The 18,363-nt window shown below is 43.2% G+C and overlaps 1 protein-coding gene and 1 long non-coding RNA gene across 2 annotated transcripts; one reads left to right on the top strand and one right to left on the bottom strand.

Annotated features, from left to right (window-relative positions):
• Positions 1-835: 835 nt before the first annotated feature.
• LOC103639191 (probable inactive receptor kinase) lies at positions 836-6,035 on the bottom strand. The gene is made up of 3 exons (NM_001364724.1): positions 4,567-6,035; positions 1,791-3,419; positions 836-1,697 (listed from the first exon to the last, which is right to left on the bottom strand). The coding sequence occupies exons 1-3, from the start codon at positions 5,483-5,485 to the stop codon at positions 1,108-1,110; spliced, it is 3,138 nt and encodes a 1,045-aa protein (NP_001351653.1). The 5' UTR covers positions 5,486-6,035; the 3' UTR covers positions 836-1,107.
• Positions 2,080-3,592, top strand: LOC100304416 (uncharacterized). Its single transcript, NR_157290.1, has 2 exons — positions 2,080-2,336; positions 2,433-3,592. It is a non-coding gene; the product is annotated as an uncharacterized lncRNA (long non-coding RNA).
• Positions 6,036-18,363: the final 12,328 nt, after the last annotated feature.

Genomic DNA, 18,363 nt, shown 5'->3' with positions numbered 1-18,363 from the left:
TGTGCCTTCTCCCCCTCGCGCTGCTGCTGAGGCGGAGCGAGGATGGTGGCGGCGGCCCCGGGCTTGAGGCCCGTGTAGACCTGCAGGGCCTCCGCGATCTCCATTAGGGTTCGCTGGTTGCCACCGCGAGGGCAAGCCTACTTGGGTTTTGGGAGGTGGGAGTGGAACCGTGGAAGAAGGCGGGGGGTTTGGGATTTCGCGCGCGTAGAGCCGGCGACGGAATTGGAAGGGAAAGGCCAATCCGGGCGGCAGAGAGTAGCACTCGAGAAGCGGCAGACGACGAAAAAAGTGGCACGCTGCGGTGGGCGTAACTGCGTAGCCAGCCGCAACTGGCGCCGGGCCCAGCAGCGTTGTTGGGCTGGGTCATCAGGTTGGGCCAGTGCCGCGATGTCATCATTTGCTTCCTTTGTCACGCGAGCGGTGTGTAGGGGTAGGGCTGTGCCTGTGCGATTTGTGGTGCCGGGCCGGTCTATGCTTTTGGGTTTACGCGGCGGCCTTCTGGGGAAACCAGACCTCGTTTTTGGTTTTGAGTAAGGAAACCACCCAAACCAGACCTCATACCGTCATACGCCGTCGCGTGCGGAACTGCCACAAAGCTTGCTGGTATCGTGAAAATCCTATTTGCGTTCTACAATAACACAACAAATACTTACTAGCCACAATAGCACTTGAGAGTGGATAGTTGAACAAGATTAAAATGGACATATCATTATAGAATTTATTTCGAAGAACATTAAAAGAATGAAGTTGTTCAAGAAAGCCAAGGAGAAGACAACCTAGTTATTTGCGCATTTGATTAGTGGTACATAGGAATACATACTGTTGGAGGGCATCAGAGCAACAAATCAATAAGACTATCTTTATTTTCCTTTCTAGTGTCTGAAATCACAATGCACAAACATTATTCTCACAATCATCTACTGCTAAAATTGTGGACTAACTAAAAACGAATCAACTATTCCCAGAAAGAGCGACCCAAACAATGAATGCTCAAGGAGACTACACACACATCACCTGATCACCCCGAAATCCTAGCAATTGTTAGTATACCCTCCAAGTTTCCACAAGCTGATGCAAGTACGAGATGTACACTACCAATAACTACGGTCACGACGATAAGGACAAGAGATCCTCAAACACCGTCCGGACCTCCGGCCTCTCCGATGCTGACCGGATACACCGGAGGGCGATGCGCAGCATGCCATCCAGTGCCTGTGGGGCGCCTTCCGAGCTCTCAACACCCGTGATGTGCCTGTCGTAGCACTCCGAGACACGCTCCTCCAGATCCAGCATCCTCACCCAGTCGGTCAGGTCGACCACGCCATCGTTCATGCAGATGATCTCACCGGCAATCTTCCCTGTCAGCAACTCCAGCAGGATGACACCGAAGGCATACACGTCGCTCTTCAGAGATGGGCATGGCTTGCTGGTGCTTGAAAACTCAGGAGGGGAATATCCTAGCGCGCCGGCGTTTAGGACCTGCTCCGCCATGCCGATTGGAGTCATCAGCCTGTGAAGGCTGTAGTCAGTCACCAGAGCAGATGGAGTGGAGTTCTGAATCAGGACGTTAGACGACTTGATGTTGCCATGTGGAATCACCCGCTCGTTGTGCAGGTAATCTAGACAGCGGGCAATATCAATCGCAATGTTCAGCCGCTGTCCAGCTGATAGGGGTGGGAGATTCCGCTCATCAAATTCTAGAAAGAAGAAATATGCATCAGAAAACGTCCATATTAAGTATGAAACAGAGATTGATGAGTAAAGGGGGTGGAGGAAAGGAACCATCTTACCAGACAAGTAGGTAGACAGAGATGTGGCATCTGCATAGTCTGATATCATGATCCTCTCATGCTCTTTGGGGCCCCAGTAGTAGCCACGCAAGGGGACAAGATTGGGGTGCCTTACACTGCCAAGCTTCTTTATTTCACGGGAAAATTCTTTCTTACTCTTAGCAAAGCCCTCCTTCAGCCACTTCACTGTCAGCATGTACCCGTTATCAAGTGTAGCCTTGTAGGATGTCCCATGGCAGCTCCTGCCAATTATCTCAGCAGGGGCACAAGAGAGCTCTTCAGCCGTGAACACAACTGAATTGTCGAAAAGATGTAAATCCCCAACCAGTTTATCAGGAGAGTGCACTCTAAGGATAGAGTGATGATGCTGGGAGCGTGCATCAGGAGGCGACGATGATAAAGAAGGCATCGAAGACTTTGTGCTGTCTTTACGGGCTGAGCTACTACCTGCTGGTTCGTTGAAATAAGCAGCATCAATTGGCGCATCTTGGGCTTCATGTCGTCTTTCCTTGCCAGGCAATGAAACAGCTCCATACTCTGCAGAAGGTGACGATTCTAATGCTACATCATGCATTTCAGTTGTTGAAATTTCTGCACTTCTCTGAGCACTCTGGACTTGACCCACATGTTTACCTTGGCCAGTACCTTTTTCCCTACTTTTCCAGCTACTGATCTTCCAATGAACAAGCAAAAGCGCAATAATCCCAGTAACAAATACAACAACACAGATAATCAATGCATATAGAATCCCACGCTTCAAGCCGTGTCTTGCCTCATCTGATTTGTCAGAACCATTTAATGATTCAGAGCGAGGAAGAACGAGCAATTCGTTCCCTGGATGGAAAGATGAATCTGGGAATTTCAGTAAATTACTTGGAACAGAGCCAGACAGGTAGTTGTAGGAAACATTAAATTCGACCAGATCATCAGGGAGGCCATCAGGTATGCTACCATTGAAATTGTTGCTTGATAAGTCAATGTATAAGAGATTCTTAAGTTTGGTGATTGTTCTTGGGATTTCGCCAGTAAAGTTGTTCTGACGAAGGTTCAGCAATGTCAACGCGCTCAAATCACCAATGCCCATAGGCAGTGAGCCGTGCAAAAAATTGCTTGAAAGATCAACATAGGAGAGGTTTGAAGTTTGCACAGGAAGAATGGACAAGTCTATAGAAGTCGAGTTCTTGGTATCGGAATTTCGAAGGGGGAGAGTCCCTGTAAAACTGTTGCCTGAAAGATTAAGAAAAGTCAGCTTAACCGCTGTAAACAGATTTCCAGGCAAAGGTCCATGCAGCTGATTAATACTGAGGTCAATGAAAATCAGCTCTGGATAGGTTCCAAGGACAATTGGCAGTTCTCCTGATAGCAAGTTGTTGGAAATCCTCAAAGATGTCAGCCTTAAAAACTGGGTTGTCTCATTTGGCCAACTTCCTGTTAATCTGTTTGAGCTCAAATCAACCATCTGGAGATAATTTCCCCATGTTCGGGCAACTGATAAGTTCCCATACAGCATGTTTCCACTCAAATCAACTACTGAACAGCTTCCAAATGTGATCGGTAAAGTTCCCTGAAGATTATTGTGTGACAGGTTCAAGTACTTCAAGTTTGTTGATGTCACACGTCTAATTGGACCTGTGTAAGAAAAAAGGGGACACAGTAAAAAGAAGCAATCAGCATTATTATTATTAAATGGTACACATTGTATAAATGATTAAATAGCACACATGCCTGTGCCAAATTAGGCAAGAAATGTTTTACTGATCTAAATTAATTCTCATTCAAATGAAAAAAGTTTACGGATCTTGCAAACTGTCTTATTGAAACTTCCAATCAACATCTCCAAAAAATGCAATCAACAAGGTACCACACAGGGGAATTTTTGTCGAGAACCTAAATTTCCTATTGCCATTTTCCTAATTCATTTATTATGCTATAGCTGGGAATGACTAAACTTGATCAGCAAATATATTCTTAGAAGGGCAGGCCTGTTACAGCGGTGAGAGCTATCTCGGTGAGTCACCACATCACAGTTCAAAGCAACCTCTCTGTACCTGCGGAGGGAAGCCTTTGCCTCGGTTTATCTCTTTGCCGGACCCCACTCACATGGGAGCCTCCGGCACTAGGCCTGTATTTTTTCACTGTCATTGATCTAAGTAATAGTAGTATAAAATATGACAACTAGCTCAGAAACATAGCTTTAGCTGTGCACATTGGATGACTCAAAATTGAACAATCAGTAACAGAAAATGTATCTTCGGATATAATCGCAATTAGTATACCAGTAGCTGGTAAATTAGAGGTAGAAACTTTTGCGGTGACTTCAGAAGAAGGAAATTAGCAATTTTGCTTCATGCATAATAGGTAATCCACATTTCTTGTATGCTTTAAAATTGCATGTATTGTTTACTAAAAAAAGAGAAAGGTATACCACAAATGTGAAAAAGAAGATGGTGCCAGGTCAATGATTTAATAACGTCAATCTTTTACACGTGGTGAGAGCAAGCCTCGTGCAATGATGAGAGATGTCTCAATATATCACTAGATCGCGGATTCGAAGCAGCCTCTCCGTATTTACAGAGAAAAACTTGCCTCGGTTTATCCCTTTTCGAGACCCATGCGGGAGCCTCCGGCACTGGCCTGCCCAATCTTTTACATGTATCTCATTATAATATGCTAGTTTAAGCATTAGGAAAATGTTATGGGCAAAGAAACATGCGTAAGAGCGAGCTGAATGCAATGTTTAAGATAAGCATGAGGCTGAGTAGGAAAATTTTCTGACCTGTAAGTTGGTTGCAACTAAGGTCAAGTTCAGTCAGCACCATAGACGTCTCCCTAAAGAATGCTTCTGGGATGGAGCCAGAAAAATTATTGTTCTGCAGGCGCAGCACCTTGAGGGAGATGACAAAATTAAACTGCGGGATGTTGCCACTGAGCATATTAAAACTCGCATCAAAAATCTCAAGGCTGTCGAACAAAGGCATCGGAACACTGTCAAACAATGTCCCTGACAGCACATTGTGGCTAACATTCAAGTACTGAAGCGTGCTAACCACAGATGAGTTGTCAGAGATCGATGCCAAGGACCCCGAGAACTGGTTGCAGCTTAAATCAACATGGACTGGGCTCTGCAGCTGCGCGAATACGTCGTCCAATTTGCCAGTGAAGCCATTGTCATGAAGGTCCAAGTACTTCAATTTCCTCAAGTTCCGGAAACCCAACGGCAATGCGCCACGAAAACCATTGGAAGAGAGATTGAGATAGCCCAAACCTGCCAGCTTAGTCAACTCAGACGGAATTGAACCGGAGAACCTGTTGTTGGACAGATCCAGCAACTGCAACGACGCCATCGACCCCAGCTCACCCGGCAAGAACCCTTCTAGCTTGTTGTCTGACAGGGACAAGTTCCGGAGCACCGGCATCCTCGCTAGCACCGACAAGCTAGCATTTCCAACGAGACCAATGCCGTCGAACGCAATGGAAAGAATCTGCCCGCCGATGCACTGCACGCCGTGCCAATCAACGGGGCAGTCGTCGGAGTCCAGCGCGCTGGTGGGGTTCCAGGGAATGGCCTGGCGGCGGGACGGGTCTTGCCGGATGCCTCGGGAGAACTCCAGCAGTGCCTCCATGTCTGAACCAGCCCCCGCCGAGGCAGCGGAGCACACGGCCCAGATCGAGAGCCACAACAAGATGAGCCGCATCGCAAGATCCTGCTGTGCAGCCAGGCAATTGAAGCAATGCTCATGCAAATGGGATGGATTTTTCGAGATACGGAGCTTAAGATGAAAAAGGCAGTAGGGTAGGGTTTAAGCTCCCTTGGAACCGAGAAAGGGGATTAAGGATGAAAGGTTTGAGGATTTTTTCAGTATGAAAAGCAGAGAAATCAGGAAGGACGGGGCCAAGAACCGAGACACGAAGAAATGGACACCGCCGCAGTGTGAGCAGTGGCCTGCTCCAATTTTGTCATCCAAGAACCATAGTGCTGGTTGCTTCGTCCAAGCGAGCTAGGATTACTGACCAACAACGCGACGAGATGGCCTTGACGGATCTCCACCCCGACTAGACCCGAGAGAAAAGCGTTAGCCGTCGGGTGGAGGATTTGGCGGCGGCGATGCGTCACAGCTTCCCTGTGCTGGAGCGAATGCGCTCCACGGAGCAAGAGGGGAATGCAGGCTGCTCCATTTGGGAGTACGATGAGCAGCAGCGGCAATGGCGCGCGTGTGTGTGGAGACTGGAGGGAGTGGCCGAGTGGTTGAGGGCTGAGGCCGTGATGGATGGGTGTAGTCGGACTATACCGCACCAGTGCGACTGTGCGAGCCAGCAAGTAGCGGCCTAGCATGGGAAACGGGAAACGGAACGGATTCACTCATTCACATCAAACCGAATCCAGATGTCATTTGTTTATTATATTTTTAATTCGAATATAAATAAGAAAGTGAATATACATGTTTTTAAATATTAGTACAAAACGAATATTTTGGATTTAATTCAGATATTAAGTCAATTTATAAAGCATATATTGTTAAATAAATAAAGTACTAACGTTATTTACAACAATAAATATATTATATGTAAACTAACTAAAAGTAATAATATTCATCTAATCTTCATGTATCATTAATAATTTTAAATTTAAATTAATATCGAAATTTACCTATATATGTGCTATTAGGCTATCTCCATAGGATCCACGATCACATCCCCTATTTCTTTTTTTTTCTTTTTTTGAAAGGGAAGGATTTTTATTCATTCAAGAACAGTACATCGAGATGATACGAGCCCTTGAAAGTCACTTTCGGCCTGTGCCCATAAGAGCACACAGCCCAACGAAATCTAAAAACACACACTAGTGGCTATCACTCCGAAGACTAGACCGCCAATCATGCTCCTGGGAAAAAAACTCCTTGGCCACTTGAGTCAAATGTTGTGTTGGGGGCCTTCGGCTTCCGAAGGTCCTCAAAAACGTGATTTAACAATGTTTCTGGAATATAATACATGAGCAGGTACCTTCGGACACGAACCCTCCGGACAAGTCAAAATTGTTGTATGAAGAAACGCAAAGAGAACGAAGGATGGAACAGAGCCGAAGCTGTGCGCAAGGAAGCTTCGGCATGATGGCAGAAAAGAGGAAACTGAAAGTCGCCTAGAGGGGGGTGAATAGGGCGAATCTGAAATTTACAAACTTAATCACAACTACAAGTCGGGTTAGCGTTAGAAGTATAAACGAGTCCGAGAGAGGGCGTGAAAACAAATCGCAAGCGAATAAAGAGTGAGACACGAGGATTTGTTTTACCGAGGTTCGGTTCTTGCAAACCTACTCCCCGTTGAGGTGGTCACAAAGACCGGGTCTCTTTCAACCCTTTTCCCTCTCTCAAACGGACACTTAGACCGAGTGAGCTTCTCTTCTCAATCAATCGGAACACAAAGTTCCCGCAAGGACCACCACACAATTGGTGTCTCTTGCCTCAATTACAAATGAGATGATCGCAAGAAAGAATGAGAGAAAGAAGCAATCCAAGCGCAATAGCTCAAAAGAACACAACAAATCTCTCTCTCTAATCACTAGAGCTTTGTGGAGTTGGGAGAGGATTTGATCTATTTGGTTGTGTCTAAAATTGAATGCTAGAGCTCTTGTAAGTAGTTGGAAGGTGGAAAACTTGGATGACTTGAATGTGGGGATGGTTGGGGTATTTATAGCCCCAACCACCAAACTTGACCGTTGGTGAAGGCTGAAGTCGACGGGCGCACCGGACAGTCCGGTGCACCACCGAACACTGTCTGGTGCGCCAGCCACGTCACCAGGCCGTTGGGTTCCGACCGTTGGAGCTCTGACTTGTGGGCCCGCCTGGCTGTCCGGTGGTGCACCGGACAGGCCCTGTAGGCTGTCCGGTGTGCCACCCGCGCGTGCTCTGCTCCTCTGCGCGCACAGGCGCGCATTTAATGCGTTGCAGTCGACCGTTGCGCGCGAAGTAGTTGTTGCTCCGTTGTCACACCGGACAGTCCGGTGACTCATCGGACAGTCCGGTGAATTATAGCGGAGCGGATTCCCGAAGCTGGCGAGTTCCGAGTTGCTCTCCCTTGGGACACCGGACAGTCCGGTGAATTATAGCGGAGCGCCTCTGTCACACCCGGGTTTTAGGGGTCCAAAGTCCGGGCGCGAACATAATCACCAGGTGTGCTGGGACCAAGTCTCACACATATGATGAATCATGGCACAGGATCGAATGTCACATCTTTACTATATAATCGGAGTTCTATACAAAATAAATAAATAATTACATTAAAAGGAGACAACGGTCCAGCAACCCAAAGTTGACTGGGAGACGACGGTCTAGACCACTCACGAACTCATCACAGCATCCTCCAAGCGCCTCATCCTGCGGTACCTGTTCTTGACCTGTGGGGGTGTGAGACAGCAAGAGTGAGCTCACATACGTTCATCGCTCAACAAGTTGTGGGGAATCATGTGCATGAACTCGCCAAAGGTGGGAGCTCACGTGAAGTGTAAGGCTTACCAAAGAGGATGGTTAGAGCTGAGCATTGCTTTTAAAGTTGGTCAAAACTTTATTAGCAGTTACTAAGTATAAGTAAATACCAACCCAATTAAGTAGTAGAACAAAAGTAACAACATCACCTGCGATGCAATGCATATGACAAATTGAATTTAAGTTCCATAAATTAATCATGTGAGGGTCCGAGCTGCTCATGACCGTGAGCACGGCTAGTATACCAGTTTTACACTCTGCAGAGGTTGCGCATCTTTACCCACAAGTCATATTACCCATCTGCCCAGGGATCGCGACTTCCCATACACCTCTACCGAGGAGGCGAGGCAGGATAACACTATGAGGCCTTTACAAAGTTCCACTAGCTTCATAAAACCCGCTACAGTTTATAGTAAGCTCCAATGCAGGGTTCTTGCCTGACCGCCATCGCAGCAAAATCAACCAAGGACCTCCCTACACTGACCACTCCCCTACTGCCCTTGCCCCTTTCGGGTAAGGTAGTCCTCCACTAGCTTTCCTAATTAATCAGCCAAGGGCGTCCATAAACCCTTGTGGTAGCACTGTTTTCCCGGGTGGTCGCTCCATGTTCCAATTAACATAATGATCTTATCATGAACAGTGATAATAAACAGATAATAAAAGTGTGATCATGAATAATGTATCTTCATACCCAAAACCACATAAAGCACTAGCAAGTACTACCCAAAAAGTTTAGTGGTAAACAAGGTATAAAGATAATCAAACTAGGGTAACCTATTGGGTCCCATCAAAATTAACCTATGCAGATCATTATGATTAATCAGAACATGAGTAGGTAAAAAGAAGTGATCAAGGGCACAACTTGCCTGGGACTTGAGATTCCAGGTACCAACTTGCTCTTCAGATGACACGTGTCCTCACGCTAGTCGTAGCATTACAAACAAACAGTGTATAGGCAAAATTAACATTACACCAAACATAAGGATAAATTGTGTAATAATAATTTATGTGTTGCTACGAGATCGTGGGTTCGAGAACCGATAAATTCGGAGTTATGGTTAAGGGGTTAGGATTTTTGGAAGAATTATGTGATTAAGTAATTAAAACTAGGTCTTGTTTTGGTTTTATAAATATATTCTAAAGAAATAATTAATTCAACTTTAGTTATGACTTGGGTAGAGATCATATTTAACCAGATTATAACTATGAACATGTTAGCTTTTGATTAGAAGAGCTAATCTAGTAGACATGTGATAAATAAATATCTAACTATAAAATTATGGTTTAATTAATGTTGTTACTGCGTAGCAAATGTTTATAAGAAACTAACGCAACTAAAACGAGTCAATTCAGAATTAAAACAAAGAAGTTGTGAATTTTCTAGGAATTATTCAAGTTCCTGCCATTAATTTCACACTAAAAATTAGTTTCTAATTGAATTTATGTGTTTTATGCCCAGCCCGGCCGCGCGCACAAATAAAATAAATCCCAGGGACTCCCATGTGAAAACCCCGAGACTCAGAGTTAACTACGATGGACGGTGGGTTGATTTATGGAAAGTGTAAGGGCTCTTTTACAAAAGTGAACGGTTGAAGGGGTATGGAGTAACCAGAGCCGTGGGATTAGATCCGATGAACCAGATTTAATGAAACGCGATTCTCACACAGCCCCACGATCAATGATCTACGGCGCTGATCTACCCGGCCGAATCGTTATGCGGTGCATCATCTCCACCGCCCATTGTGGGATTGAGGGCTATAAACCTATCTTCAATCTCATGTCGCCATCTGGCATGGTGACACTAGCCACAACATGGCCACCGGCCACCATGGTGTCAGGCGCGCCCTGAGCGCTGGACCCACAGCTGAGGTACCCAAACAGAACAAAAGCAGATGGGGAGACACTCACCGGCAAGCGGGCGACGACCCTAACCCCAGCCTGTAGCAGTTTGGTCGTAACCACAAGACTCCGGAGGGATCTCACTGCCATGGCACCGATACACCTCGACAAGCTCCGATGTACCACACTGAATATTGGCAAGACTCGCCAAGATCCTGCGCAAACTGGTGGTCAGACGAGTAGATAGGGGCACAGAGGTAGAAGTGCCAGGGCGCTAGGGTCCCTGTGCGAGAACCCATGGCGCCCATGAGGTCCCGGCGACCAACCGGTGATAGACGACCTCAGTACATAGCAAGTCCCGACGGCGCGATGCCAAGCTTTTATGGGGGGAGGGGCGAGTCCACGCCACAGATATCGGTAAGAGGTTGGCGTAGAATCACGGGGGTTTGGTGAAGTTTTTGCGTGGTTCCGTTGCAATGCCCCGCGAGATCCGCGATGAGCCGGAGGCAGTGACTGCTGCTTCTGTTCGAGACCGAGCGGAGAGGGGAAGGCTTCTGACGAGTGGGTCCCAGGTGGCGGCTGAACAACCGAGAGTGTGGGCGCGGTTTGGGGCGCTGTCGAGGAGGCCCCACCAGCCAGCGACCCAGAAAAAGGATGTGGGCACGCAACATGTTGATCTGAGCATTGGGGCCCACCAGGCATCCGCAGAAAGGGAGAGAAGTGCGGGAGTTATGTGGGCCACGCATGCGAAATGAAGTTGGGCCCGGATGAAGCTAGTGGGCCAAATCAGGGAACTCAGCCCAAACGCAGGGATTTATTTTTTTCTCTTTTTTTCTATCTCTATTCTCTTCTCTAGTTCAAGTTTACAATATTCAATTCAAATTCAAATTGCCTATTTTGAAGTTCAGGTTCCCAGTATCAAATATGATCCAATTTATGAATATAAACGCCACTATTTTCGATGTTAGTATTTTTTTCCTCCTCCCCTTTATTTAATTCCAGTAATAAGTGTCTTCATTTCCTTTCTCATTTCAATCCTAAGTTTGATTCTGAATTTCAAGCATATATTTGATACCTCAAACAGAAATCCCAGCATGACAATGCAGGTATAAATTTTATATTTATTTATATTGATTCCTTTGTCCATGCTAAAAAACATATAATTCAACAAGGCATGATTTATGTAAAATATCTCACCATATTATTTAATTGGCAAAATAGTTCCAATACATAGCCAAAATTTATATTAACTTTTTATTTAACTTTAGGAAAATATTTCAATTGATAACTTATTAGAAATAAACTTTTAAATTGTAAATCTTTAGTAATTTTTTTTAAATACCAAAAATAGGATTTTAGGGTGTTACAAATTCTACCCCCCTTAACAGAAATCTCGTCCTCGAGATTTGTAAGAGAAAGGATATAGAAGAAATTGTTTGCAGTCTATGGGTTAGTTTCTAATTGATTTTAATATCAATTTTTTCCATATCACAAATTATCAGGTGATTAGAAAAGCATGGGTATACATGGGTATAGCCACATTATTATGTAGGATAAAAGATAGGAAGGTTAGGGCAAGGATAGCCTGGGGTAAGATAGTTTATGGTGAGAAGAACTCCGTGTTGGATGCATCTAGAGATCAAGTTTGACTTCTCTCCTTACTTGACGAGGTTGTTCTTGTCCTTTTCTAGTCTTGGTCTTATTGTTTTCGGAGTTAGTGTATATTATCGGGATTGGGGAATATGATTAAGATAGATATGGATGAGATAGTCTACATGATGTAGGTCAAAATCTTGTTTGATGTTAGGTGAGGGTAGACAGATTATGCAATCCCTCAAGATTCTATGGTTGGGTTAGCTCTTCTGCTCATGGTTGAGTGGTCTAATGCACTAATTTTAGGTTTAAGTGCATGAGGAGAGAACAAGATTTATAGGAGTAGGATCCAGTTTATTTTACTAGTGTTAACTTGTTAAGGGACTATCCTTAGGTTAGCTCAACTTAAGGTTAGACTTCATCAGGTTAGATTAACCTATTAGGTTGGATCAGATCTAGAATAAATCGATATGACTATTTTAGACTAGATAAGATCTAAATAAATTTTGGATTAGCTCCTGGTTGTTATTCTAGAGTGAGATAAATATACTAATTAGGGCAAGATGAATTTGTAAGGATAAGGTAGAATCTTTTGAGGTCAGTTAGATCTATTAGGATAAGATAACATCCTTTCAAGATAAGATGAATCTATTAAGATAAGAGTGAATCTTGTAAGATATGATGGATTTATTAAACTAGATATATTTTATTAGGGGATATTCTTAGTTCGTATAGTCATCTTATGTTTTTTTATATTTATGCCTATACGTATATGTAGATGTAATTGTGGACATTACTCCACAACCCATCACTCAATCAAAGATCCAAATCAGACAAATATCATAAGAACAAACATTCAAGTGCATAGATAAAAATAATTTTGTTTTTGTTCCTAAGATTAGGTTTCCTATTCCTAAAAGTCAATTTAGGCACAAGATTTCAAAGTGTGAAATCCACATTTGTCTTTAGAAGGAAAAGAAAAGAATAATCAGAGTAAAGCGGAAATATATGAGAAAAGATTAAGAAAAGTTCAGAAAAGAATCAGAGTAGCAAAGGTAGGTAAATATTGGTTGTCCAGTTCTATCTAGGTTTCGTCCTACAGTCAACATTCCTCTGATACCACTTCTGTCACACCCGGGTTTTAGGGGTCCAAAGCCCAGGCGCGAACATAATCACCAGGTGTGCTGGGACCAAGTCTCACACATATGATGAATCATGGCACAGGATCGAATGTCACATCTTTACTATATAATCGGAGTTCTATACAAAATAAATAAATAATTACATTAAAAGGAGACAATGGTCCAGCAACCCAAAGTTGACTGGGAGACGACGGCCTAGACCACTCACGAACTCATCACAGCATCCTCCAAGCGCCTCATCCTGCGGTACCTGTTCTTGACCTGTGGGGGGTGTGAGACAGCAAGAGTGAGCTCACATACGTTCATCGCTCAACAAGTTGTGGGGAATCATGTGCATGAACTCGCCAAAGGTGGGAGCTCACGTGAAGTGTAAGGCTTACCAAAGAGGATGGTTAGAGCTGAGCATTGCTTTTAAAGTTGGTCAAAATTTTATTAGCAGTTACTAAGTATAAGTAAATACCAACCCAATTAAGTAGTAGAACAAAAGTAACAACATCACCTGCGATGCAATGCATATGACAAATTGAATTTAAGTTCCATAAATTAATCATGTGAGGGTCCGAGCTGGTCATGACCGTGAGCATGGCTAGTGTACCAGTTTTACACTCTGCAGAGGTTGCGCATCTTTACCCACAAGTCATGTTACCCATCTTCCCAGGGATCGCGACTTCCCATACACCTCTACTGAGGAGGCGAGGCAGGGTAACACTACGAGGCCTTTACAAAGTTCCACTAGCTTCAGAAAACCCGCTACATTTTATAGGAAGCTCCAATGCAGGGTTCTTGCCTGACCGCCATCGCAGCAAAAATCAACCAAGGACCTCCCTACACTGACCGCTCCCCTACTACCCTTGCCCCTTTCGGGTAAGGTAGTCCTCCACTAGCTTTCCTAATTAATCAGCCAAGGGCGTCCATAAACCCTTGTGGTAGCACTGTTTTCCCGGGTGGTCGCTCCATGTTCCAATTAACATAATGATCTTATCATGAACAGTGATAATAAACAGATAATAAAAGTGTGATCATGAATAATGTATCTTCATACCCAAAACCACATAAAGCACTAGCAAGTACTACCCAAAAAGTTTAGTGGTAAACAAGGTATAAAGATAATCAAACTAGGGTAACCTATTGGGTCCCATCAAAATTAACCTATGCAGATCATTATGATTAATCAGAACATGAGTAGGTAAAAAGAAGTGATCAAGGGCACAACTTGCCTGGGACTTGAGATTCCAGGTACCAACTTGCTCTTCAGATGACACGTGTCCTCACGCTAGTCGTAGCATTACAAACAAACAGTGTATAGGCAAAATTAACATTACACCAAACATAAGGATAAATTGTGTAATAATAATTTATGTGTTGCTACGAGATCGTGGGTTCGAGAACCGATAAATTCGGAGTTATGGTTAAGGGGTTAGGATTTTTGGAAGAATTATGTGATTAAGTAATTAAAACTAGGTCTTGTTTTGGTTTTATAAATATATTCTAAAGAAATAATTAATTCAACTTTAGTTATGACTTGGGTAGAGATCATATTTAACCAGATTATAACTATGAACATGTTAGCTTTTGATTAGAAGAGCTAATCTAGTAGACATGTGATAAATAAATATCTAACTATAAAATTATGGTTTAATTAATGTTGTTACTGCGTAGCAAATGTTTATAAGAAACTAACGCAACTAAAACGAGTCAATTCAGAATTAAAACAAAGAAGTTGTGAATTTTCTAGGAATTATTCAAGTTCCTGCCATTAATTTCACACTAAAAATTAGTTTCTAATTGAATTTATGTGTTTTATGCCCAGCCCGGCCGCGCGCACAAATAAAATAAATCCCTGGGACTCCCATGTGAAAACCCCGAGACTCAGAATTAACTGCGATGGACGGCGGGTTGATTTATGGAAAGTGTAAGGGCTCTTTTACAAAAGTGAACGGCTGAAGGGGTATGGAGTAACTAGAGCCGTGGGATTAGATCCGATGAACCAGTTCGGTGCGCCAGACCAGGGCACACTTCGGTTGTCCCTTGCTCTCTTTGTTTGAACTCTTTTCTTGGTCTTTTTATTGGCTTATTGTGAACCTTTGGCACCTGTAGAAATTATAGACTAGAGCAAACTAGTTAGTCCAATTATTTGTGTTGGGCAATTCAACCACCAAAATCAATTAGGAAATAGGTGTAAGTCTAATTCCCTTTCAATCTCCCCCTTTTTGGTGATTGATGCCAACACAAACCAAAGCAAATATAGAAGTGCGTAATTGAACTAGTTTGCATAATGTAAGTGCAAAGGTTACTTAGAATTGAGCCAATATAAATTCTCAAAAGATATGCATGGATTGTTTCTTTATTTTTATCATTTTGGACCACGCTTGCACCACATGTTTTGTTTTTGCAAATTCTTTTGTAGATTATTTTCAAAGTTCTTTTGCAAATAGTCAAAGGTAAATGAATAAGATTTTGAGAAGCATTTTCAAGATTTGAAATTTTCTCCCCCTGTTTCAAATGCTTTTCCTTTGACTTAAACAAAACTCCCCCTCAATAAACTCCTCCTCTTAGTGTTCAAGAGGGGTTTAAGATATCAATTTTTGAAGGTGCTACTCTCTCCCCCTTTTTGAACACAATAAGATACCAATTTGAAAAACTCTTTTTAAAATAAGGGTGGTGGTGCGGTCCTTTTGCTTTGGGCTAATACTTTCTCCCCCTTTGGCATGAATCGCCAAAAACGGATACTTTTGAGTGAAATATAAGCCCGTGGAAACTACTTTCTCCCCCTTTGGCAAACAAAATATGAGTGAAGATTATACCAAATACGTAGAGTTGCTCGGAGCGACGGCGAAGGATGAGTTATGGAGTGGAGTGGAAGCCTTTGTCTTCGCCGAAGACTCCAATTCCCTTTCAATATACTTATGACTTGTTTTGAAATTCACTTGAAAACACATTAGTCATAGCACATGAAAGAGACATGATCAAAGGTATATTTATGAGCTATGTATGCAAGACATCAAAAGAAGTTCCTAGAATCAAGAATATTTAGCTCATGCCTAAGTTTGTTATAGGTTTGTTCATCTAGTGGCTTGGTAAAGATATCGGCTAATTGATCTTTAGTGTTAATATATGCAATCTCGATATCTCCCTTTTGTTGGTGATCCCTTAGAAAATGATACCGAATGGCTATGTGTTTAGTGCGGCTATGCTCAACGGGATTATCCGCCATGCGGATTGCACTCTCATTATCACATAGAAGAGGAACTTTGGTCAATTTGTAACCATAGTCCCTAAGGGTTTGCCTCATCCAAAGTAATTGCGCGCAACAGTGGCCTGCGGCAATATACTCGGCTTCGGCGGTAGAAAGAGCTACGGAATTTTGCTTCTTTGAAGCCCAAGACACCAAGGATCTTCCCAAGAACTGGCAAGTCCCCGATGTGCTCTTTCTATTAATTTTACACCCCGCCCAATCGGCATCCGAATAACTAATTAAACCAAATGTGGATCCCCGAGGGTACCAAAGCCCAAACTTAGGAGTATGAACCAAATATCTTAAGATTCGTTTTACTGCCGTAAGGTGAGCTTCCTTAGGGTTGGCTTGGAATCTTGCACACATGCATACGGAAAGCATTATATCCGGTCGTGAAGCACATAATGTAACACCCGAGTTTTAGGGGTCCAAAGCCCGGGCGTAAACATAATCACCAGGTGTGCTGGGACCAAGTCTCACACATATGATGAATCATGGCACAGGATCGAATGTCACATCTTTACTATATAATAGGAGTTCTATACAAAATAAATAATTACATTATAAGGAGACAACGGTCCAGCAACCCAAAGTTGACTGGGAGACGACGGCCTAGACCTCTCACGAACACATCTCAGCATCCTCCATGCGCCTCATCCTGTGGTACCTGCTCTTGACCTGTGGGGGGGTGTGAGACAGCAAGAGTGAGCTCACATACGTTCATCGCTCAACAAGTTGTGGGGAATAATGTGCATGAACTCGCCAAAGGTGGGAGCTCACGTGAAGTGTAAGGCTTACCAAAGGGGATGGTTAGAGCTGAGCATTGCTTTTAAAGTTGGTCAAAATTTTATTAGCAATTACTAAGTATAAGTAAATACCAACCCAATTAAGTAGTAGAACAAAAGTAACAAACTCACCTGCGATGCAATGCATATGACAAATTGAGTTTAAGTTCCATAATTTAATCATCAGAGAGTCCTGAGCTGCTCATGACCGTGAGCTCGGCTAGTATACCAGTTTTACACTCTGCAGAGGTGGTACTCTTTACCCACAAGTCATGTTACCCGTCTGCCAAGGGATCGCGACTTCCCATACACCTCTACCGAGGAGGCGAGGCAGGGTAACACTACGAGGCCTTTACAAAGTTCCACTAGCTTCAGAAAACCCGCTACAGTTTATAGGAAGCTCCAATGCAGGAATCCCTTGCAGGACCGCCATCGCAGCAAAATCCTCCCGAGGGCCTCCCTACACTGACCACTCCCCTACTGCCCTTGCCCCTTTCGGGTAAGGTAGTCCTCCACTAGCTTTCCTAATTAGTCAGCCAAGGGCGTCCATAAACCCTTGTGGTGGCACGTGTTTCTCAAGTTAAGCTCTATGTTCCAATTAACATTTAATGATCTTGTCATGAGCATAAATAAAATAACAACATAATTGGAACATAGATATAATGAAATATTAACCCAAAACCATATAAAGCAGTAGCAGAACTACCCAAGTGATTCAGGGGTTAAACAAGGTATTCAGGATAAACAAACTAGGGTAACCTATTAGGTCCCATCAAAATTAACCTATGCAGATCATTATGATTAATTAGAACATGAGTGGGTAAAAGAAGTGATCAAGGGCACAACTTGCCTGGAACTTGAGATCCAGGTACCAACTTGCTCTTCAGATGACACGTGTCCTCACCGCTAAACGTAGCAATACAAACATACATGGTATAGGCAAAATTAACATTACACCAAACATATATGCAAAATAGATATTAATAATCTACATATTGAAATAAGATCACAGGAACATGGATTATTAATTTTGGAGTTACAGATTTTAAGTTATGGATTTCCAGATATTCTAGGTGTTTTGTACAAGATTAATTATCATATCGATTTTAATATGGCTTTCATGTCAAAACAGTGACACAAAATAATAAACAATGATTTTATAAAATTATAGGAATTGGAATGAATTAATTTGGACTAAATATGCATTTTCTATGAATTAAACAAATTCTAGCATTTATTTTTGCATAAAAATCATTTTCTAATTCCTTTTTCTAGATTTTATAATTCTCTAGACTGGGCCTCAAATACTGAGAAGTGCAGGGGCTACGGTGCAAATATTTCTAAGACTCAGAGCACTACGCAGTGGATGGCGGGTTGATACGCTAAAAACTGAGGGGTTCTTTTGTTAAATTTCCACGACGAAAGGGTACGGGATAATCAGATCCGTCCGATCCAGAACTGAGGGCCCATATTAAAAGCCGGCTACGACGAACCGGCACG

This window comes from Zea mays, chromosome 9, assembly GCF_902167145.1.
Source record: "Zea mays cultivar B73 chromosome 9, Zm-B73-REFERENCE-NAM-5.0, whole genome shotgun sequence".
NCBI lineage: Eukaryota > Viridiplantae > Streptophyta > Magnoliopsida > Poales > Poaceae > Zea > Zea mays.
Note: the sequence above shows the minus strand (reverse complement) of the source record. Positions and strands in the feature narration are given on the sequence as shown.

Coding starts and splice junctions, on each gene's coding strand:
- LOC103639191 (NM_001364724.1), bottom strand. CDS start 5,485: ATGCGGCTCATCTTGTTGTGGCTCTCGATCTGGGCCGTGTGCTCCGCT. Junction 3,420..4,566: donor TAGTTGCAACCAACTTACAG/GTCAGAAAATTT, acceptor TTTCTTACACAG/GTCCAATTAGACGTGTGACA. Junction 1,698..1,790: donor TCTGTCTACCTACTTGTCTG/GTAAGATGGTTC, acceptor TCTTCTTTCTAG/AATTTGATGAGCGGAATCTC.